The 7,824-nt window shown below is 51.3% G+C and overlaps 1 protein-coding gene across 1 annotated transcript in view; it reads left to right on the forward strand.

The window, feature by feature from the left end:
* LOC108803338 (actin-binding LIM protein 1-like) overlaps window positions 1–7,824 on the forward strand; it is a 19,249-nt gene that overhangs the window by 8,533 nt on the left and 2,892 nt on the right. Inside the window, exon 2 of the mRNA XM_018575185.1 lies at window positions 4,581–4,707. Within this exon, the coding sequence (XP_018430687.1) occupies window positions 4,581–4,707 (127 nt within the window). The remainder of the gene's footprint in view (window positions 1–4,580; window positions 4,708–7,824) is intronic.

Raw genomic sequence — 7,824 nt, forward strand, 5'->3', positions numbered from 1 at the left:
AAAAGTTCTCTCTGTGGTTTGCGGAGATAACAGGGTGAGGCTAACGGGCCTTCTAAATCACGCGCTGCGTCTGCAGGGGTCATTGAGCCGCCACCGCGCCAATCCAGAGGGACTCCACCCCCCCCCAATGTGTTCCTTTATACATACAAAAGAATCTGATATTGTCAGAATTTATTTCTCTCTCATTATTTTTGTTATTAAATATAAAATGACTACTAATAATAAAAACAATAATAATAAAAAGACCGGACATCAGTAACGGGGATCCATCTGTCATCGGTGGTTATTGATGAATATATTTAAATGAAAGTTTTTGTTCCCGGAATTCAGCTTTTTGATAGGCAGAAGGGTTAATCTGAAGCCGAGTCTTCCTCTCCGTTCACACAAAGTGATCAAAGTGAACTCGCTCAGCAATAAAACCGAATTGCTGCCATTTCTGCCCCCCTCCCCCATCAGTCCCTCGCCTAACACATGAGGAATCGCAGGCATCATACATCTCTGTATTGGGGTCATGTGCCCCTCCTGACCCGGTCATGTGATGCTCATGTTACTCTGCGATGTTACATTCCATGCGGAGATTTCATCTGAATCCGGCTCCGGTTCTTCCAGCGATCCCAAGGACTGAACGTCGATTCTTGTTGGTGCCGTACAAATGAAAAGTCCAGCTTTGTTTTCCTGCAGCGCTGCGGTTCTGGATTCAGTACCCACCGGGGGAATAACAATTGTGTGTTGTCTGCTCTCCTTATGTTTGAGCAAAACACCTTTCACAGTCTAAAAACAAAATCCCTCAGTGACTGCTTGTGGTCTTCTTCATTGCAAATTGTCATTAAAGTGGACCTGTCAGTAATGTTACAGTATTGAATTCATGACGTGTCCCAATATACAGCAACAGGATCATTGTTCAGAGAAGCTCCGCCTCTTATCATTAGAAAGCCATCCTGGAGCTTCAGTCAGTGACTTTGCCTAGGCTGGGATGATGTCATCAGTCTGCTGCAGGCAGGAGGAAGCATTTCCTCAGTCCACACCCCCAGCGATCAGTCAGCTGCAGGCAGGAGAAAGCATTTCGTCAGTCTCCCCTCCCCCAGTGATCAGTCTGCTGCAGGCAGGAGGAAGTATTTCCTTACTCTCCCCTCCCCAAGTGATCAGTCTGCTGCAGGCAGGAGAAAGCATTTCGTCAGTCTCCCCTCCCCCAGTGATCAGTCTGCTGCAGGCAGGAGGAAGTATTTCCTTACTCTCCCCTCCCCCAGCGATCAGTCTGCTGCAGGCAGGAGGAAGCATTTCGTCAGTCTCCCCTCCCCCAGTGATCAGTCTGCTGCAGGCAGGAGGAAGTATTTCCTTACTCTCCCCTTCACCTAGTGATCAGTCTGCTGCAGGCAGGAGGAAGCATTTCCTCAGTCTCCCCTCCCCCAGTGATCAGTCTGCTGCAGGCAGGAGGAAGCATTTCCTCAGTCTCCCCTCCCCCAGTCATCAGACTGCCATCCAGGGCTTTATTTGAGTTCTCTGATGGATAACATTATTCTATAGGGATTGGTGTATTGATTTTTTTTTGGGGGGGGGGGAGTTTGCATTTTGGGTTATATTTGTGGGGTGTTGTACAGCGTCATGTCATTTTTAATAAAGTTATTTTTTAATTTTTTGTTACATTTTTGTGGGTCAGACATTTGTTTTAGGGGGTACTCTGTGTGAGTTTTATACAAGCCTGGACTCCACAGCTATATAAATAGGAGAGGTCAGCGAGGCAGCTGCCTAAGGTGCAGAGCAGAGGGGGGGTCACAGCACCTTAAGGAGAATGCCTTGGAGGTCAGCGCATGTTGCTGACTCTGGAGGGGGGTCGTGTCACCGATGACCGAAGGGCAGAATTGCTGAAATTCAGCTTCTCATCCCTTGTGGAAGTGGCACTGCCATTGGGTCAGCCGGCAGGGGGGAGGGGGAGACTCCATAGGATGGTTTTAGGTGAATTTTAGAGATTTTTGTCTCCGGTGAAGCACACAAGTAATATATTATATCCTCAGCGCTCCGGAAGGAAATGAATGTTAAATTCCCATAGAGTATGAAATGTGTTAATAGCAACAATCACAAATCACATTTAGAACTTGCCGACAATCGCGGCTCATGAAGGAAGATCGCTACATTGTATCAGGACTTCATTCACGGAGATTCAGGGCCGGTGCACACCTGTGCGACACCGTACGGCGCGGCGATCGTGCACCATTCCGGGCGGATTGCCGCGCGGTAAGGAGTTGTACAGGCGTGCACTGATACTTGTACCTTTTATTCTGCCACACGCCGCGTGGCCTTTCTAAGCCGCGATCGTGTTCAGAAGGACGGGCCGAATCGCGTCGGGAAACCGCCCGGTGCGACTGGGGTGCCACTGGAAATGAATTGCACCTACAGCGCGATCAGTGCACACCCATACGACTGCTTACCGTCCGGAATCGAGCGCGATCGCCGCGCGGTACGGCGTCGCATTGGGTGCACCGGCCCTCAGATATCAGCCGGGATCCTCAATAAAAACAAAGAGATTTATTTCTACAACATTAGAACGTTTTTGTCGCAGAGAAAGTTTCATGTTTGTTATGATTGAGGATCGCGGCTGATATCTGAATCTCTGAATGACGTCCTGATACAATGTAGCGACATTCCTTCATACGCAGCGATTGTCTCTAATAAGATACAATGTATGGGGTCGTTCTTGGAGTATCTCCCCTCTGACGTCCCAACAACACAGGAGGGTGACGGCGTGATACGTCCGGCTTTATTTTGGTGAAAATGATGTTTTTGTTGGTGAATGTTCCCATACAGAGGAAAACGGGTTTTGTTTTGCTGAACGTTTGCTGGCGCCAAATCTCTCCCATACACATCAGCACGTGCGCATCGGTTGGCATTGTGCACATGTGTTGCAATGTGTTGTTACAACAGATCCCAGTGTTTACTTTTTTCTTTTAAAAAAAATCATGTTTTCAACTTCATTGCACAACACAATGTAATCACCCGCCGATCAGCCTGAAACATGTTATTGCATTGCCAAAAAAAAAACTGGGCTCTCATATTTGCTCATCCCCAATCTGGGCCAGTAACTAGACAGGAACCATCTGCATAGGCAGGTCTGTACACCCGCTGTGCCCATTATGAGGGGCCCCCACCATCCCTGTGCTGAGTTCCCGGGTCTGTACACCCGCTGTGCCCATTATGAGGGGCTCCCACCATCCCTGTGCTGAGTTCCCGGGTCTGTACACCCGCTGTGCCCATTATGAGGGGCTCCCACCATCCCTGTGCTGAGTTCCCGGGTCTGTACACCCGCTGTGTCCATTATGAGGGGCCCCCACCATCCCTGTGCTGAGTTCCCGGGTCTGTACACCCGCTGTGCCCATTATGAGGGGCTCCCACCATCCCTCGGGTCTGCCAGGATCTATATGTGTGGCATCTTCTGGAGTCCCCAGGATGTGAAGGACTCTCCCCACCAGTCCCCATCTATAACAGACAACTGTGACGTCATTGGTGGTGTTCTTTCCTCCTCTCCCTCAGATTTGTACATTCTGCAGATTTCTGGTATTAGCTGCGCAGAGTACACCGCGTCCCATCACAACGTTCCGTAACTAAGTGGACAAGCGCACCTCTTCACCCCGGGCTGCTCGTTACACGCACGCTAATGCTGGGACATTAGTAACAAGCTTGTCAGACTGTATTGCTGTAATTGACGTGTGAGATTGCCCTGCACGCCCCTCCCCACCCCCCATCCACCAGCATCTCACGCAGCACCTCCAATTACTGGAGACAGGTACTCGCTGTGCAACGCTGAGCGGTGTGCGTGCGCCACCTAGTGCACAGAGCGCAGAACTACCGGGAACTGCAGATAGGGAATGTAATAAAGAAATAACAATCTTCAGGAACACATGTAAGCCGCAACTGCAGACTTGCTTGTACAAAAATATTCGTTGTCTGGCTGTCTCTGGAATGAATGCTTTGAGTCTCTGCCCCAAATAAGCCTGAACGTCACACCTAGATAGGATTGTCAGATTTTTCCCTGAGTTCCCTTTCATGTCTGGGAGCTGCCAAACCTAATTCTGCCACAGGCTCCCTGTTAAAAACTACAGGAGGGGGGCGGAGACAAGACCAGTCACCCTGCACAAGGAGAGAGATCAGAAGTGAGCAGTCTTTTTTACAGGAGGGGGCGGAGACAAGACCAGTCACCCTGCACAAGGAGAGAGAGAGCAGCAGTGACCGGCCTTTATTACAGGAGGGGGCGGAGACAAGACCAGTCACCCTACACAAGGAGAGAGCAGCAGTGACTGGTCTTTATTACAGGAGGGGGCGGAGACAAGACCAGTCACCCTACACAAGGAGAGAGCAGCAGTGACTGGTCTTTATTACAGGAGGGGGCAGAGACAAGACCAGTCACCCAGCACAAGGAGAGAGGGCAGCAGTGAAGGCATTGTTTAGGGAAGTCCTGTGATTTGATGGATTTTTAGGCTCCATTTAGATGTTGTCTCCCCCCTGTACCCGGCTCTGCACTGTGACCGTCTGGTGAAATGTTTTTGTGCAGAATCTTTGGTGTGACGTCTCTCTGTTCTGGTTTGCAGGCTGCGCCGGCTGCGGCAGGGACATCAAGAACGGCCAGGCCTTACTAGCGCTGGACAAGCAGTGGCATCTCGGCTGCTTCAAGTGCAAATCCTGTGGCAAGGTCCTGACCGGCGAGTACATCAGCAAGTACGTATTCACCTGAAGTAGTTCAATGCGGTATCAAACTCTACATGCGGGGTCACAGCTGAGCTCATCCAATATACATTCAGTGGTACCTTATGGCATACCTGAGGCTGGGGGGAGGGGTGGGGGGTACAGGACTGCAGTGGGGGAGCATAAGCAATGTTCCTCAGGAGAGCCCCTCATGGGGCAGCACAGTGGCCTAGTGGTTAGCGCTTCTTCCTTGCAGCACTGGGGGCCCCTGGTTTAAATCCTGGCCAGGTCACTATTTGCATGGAGTTTGCATGTTCTCACTGCGCTGTGCGCGTTTCCTCCGGGTACCCCAGTTTTTTTCCCACACAAAGACATGCTGGAAGGTTAATTGGCCCCTGTCTAAATTGGCCTTTATGCATGTGAGATAGGGACCAGTGGCGAAACAATCACCCTAGCGACCCAGGCGGCCGCTGTGGGGCCCGGGGCACAGGGGGGCCCGGCCAGGACATCCGTCTGGGTCGCTATGGCATATCAGGCTGCTGGCTGTCACTGGCGGCTGTGAGGAAGAACATGTTGCTGTCCAGATCACTGACAACCTGTCAGTGTTCTGTGCAGCGGCACGTTTCTCCTCACAGCCGCTGCTGAATCAGTGACAGCCAGCAGCTGCGGAGGAGGAGGCTGGCCCCCGGCGTCAGCTGCAAAGGAGGAGGTGGGGCCCGGCGATGGAGGAGGCGGGGCCCGCCAGCGACCGTGGACGAGGAGGAGGCGGGCATTGGATCGGGGCTGACAGGTAAAAGGGTTTGACCAGCCCACCTGAGACCCTGCAGAGCCCACCATAGAGAGTCTGTGGTGGGCTCTGCAGGGTCACTCTCAGGTGGCCTGTTTGGGTTATCAGGTGGGTGTAACTAGAAATCACGGGGCCCCGTACATAATTTTGCTATGGGGCCCTGTGATTTCTAGTTACGCCCCTGACAGGGAGTAGGGATCTTAGATTGTAAGCTCCTTGATGTGATGTGCTGCGTACGTTGTTGGCGCTACATAAATACCTGTAATACATAAATAAATACATGCTGTGCAGCCTCTTCCCTTGTCTGGTTTTGGCTCAGTATTAAAGTGACCAGCAGACAATGAATACAGAAAGGGACTCCCTGACTGAGGCAGTAACAATTATTGGTTATGTCTACCGGGGTAATAATAGATACATTGTAATATAATCACCGAAAGGTAGAAGAGAGCAGAGCGGACCCTCCAGACAGACTGCAGACTCTGTACAATCTCTGCACTGCCCCGTCCTGTCTGCACGCTGCAATGCTGCCATCTAGTGGACTGTTTAGGGAACAGCAGTCACACCTAACCGAACACTGTACTCACATTATATTTATAAATACTGTTCCAGGAAATGTTCTATTTATGGATATTTATACATTGGAAAATAATTACTTTGTCTTTATTTATCATACAATGGTGATAAGACACATTCATCAGCTGGCGCTATTACACATTCACCAGATCGAGGCCCATTTGACACCAAGCAACCTTTATGAATGCTCTTTCATTTATCTATTTATTACAGATTACAGAAAATTGTTTTCATACTTACCGTAATTTTCTTTTCCTGGCTCATCCTCATGTCGGCATGCTTTCATATAGTGCCGACATGAGGATGAGCCAGGAAATTTATATAGCTGCTCATTCACACCAGTCCCGGCCCTCAGGAAGCATACAATCTAAGGTCTCTATCTCACATGCATACATACAGGGGCCAATTTACCTACCAGCAGGGCAGCCATCAGGGGGGTACGGCCGATACTCATGTAAGGGGCCCGGGCAGCCTGGGAGGCCCACCCGGGTCCCTTACATGACTATCGGCCGACGGTGAAGGGCGAGGAGGCGGAGGCCTGGCACCTAGCAGCGCAGGGCCCCAGCATTGCCGCTCCAGCGGCTTCGAGACAAGCTAGGGCCCCATCAGCGACGCTGCTCGTCTGATGTCGGACTGGCCGGAAGTGATGTCACGTTGGTGATGTGACGTCATGCAGCCCTGACCAGCCCACCTGAGACCCGTTCAGAGCCCACCATAGACAGTCTCAGATGGGCTGTGCAGCATCTATGGTGGGTTCTGCAGGGTCACTCTCAGGTGGGTGCTGTGTACAGCGCGTCACTAAGCCCTGCGTCCAGCGCGTCACTAAGCCCTGCGTCCAGCCTAAAGCCGTGTAAGGGGCCCCAAAATTTCTGATGGCTGCCCTGCCTACCAGTATTTCTTTGGAGTGTGGGAGGAAACCCATGCAAGCACAGGGCGAACATGCATACTCCATGCAGATAATGATCTTGACCAGGGTTTGAACCAGGGGCTCTCAGTGCTGCAAGGCAGAAGTGCTATCCTTTATGCCAATGTTTGACCAATTAGTTGGCACCATCTGCTCAAGGTTTGGGTTTCTGGGTCGAAGTACCATTATACCCACCAGAGCCGATCACTTTCCCAGCACTTGTCATTTGCAGATGGCATGACTGACCAGCAGTGTCTGTGTGTAGCTTATACATATGGGATGGTCATCCGGTGTCTGTGGGTAATGGTGAAGCTTTAAAGGAGAACTGCGAGGTCAGGGCTTTTCCCCATAGTTCTCCTTAGGGTAACGGGAGGACACAAACTAGCGTCCTCCCGTCACACTAAGCTCAGTATATACCATATACATTCTTCTATAGCTGCCGGTGCCTGAAGCATGGTTAGTCCACAGCAATGGGCGATGCAGTAAGGCCTTGTTGGCTGCGAGTGGGAAGGTAATACGAAGACCCGTCTTTAGTGGTTATACTAGCGGTAGCGATGTGTCACCATGAGGCCACCATGAGTATTATCCCCGGCAGCTTTTAGACGATACAATTCATGATTTCCATTAAAAAAATGACAAAATATCGATTCTGATCCCTCCAATAGCCCCCTCCATGTCCTTGTAGCCGTGTACAATATAATGTTACAGCCAGACCCGGATTTCCCACAAGGCCACCGAGGCCCGGCCTCGGGGCGGCAGAGCGCAGAGGGGCGGCAGCGGTGACCTTGTGGGGAAGTTGCGGGCGCCAGTGTAAGGTGTCCGCCGGCTGCACACTACGGTCCGCCGCCGTCCCATCACCACCCAGCGGCCCAAAGCTTCGCCAGCC

The sequence above is a fragment of the Nanorana parkeri genome, unplaced genomic scaffold, assembly GCF_000935625.1.
Source record: "Nanorana parkeri isolate BGI_ZX_2015 unplaced genomic scaffold, ASM93562v1 scaffold3615, whole genome shotgun sequence".
NCBI lineage: Eukaryota > Metazoa > Chordata > Amphibia > Anura > Dicroglossidae > Nanorana > Nanorana parkeri.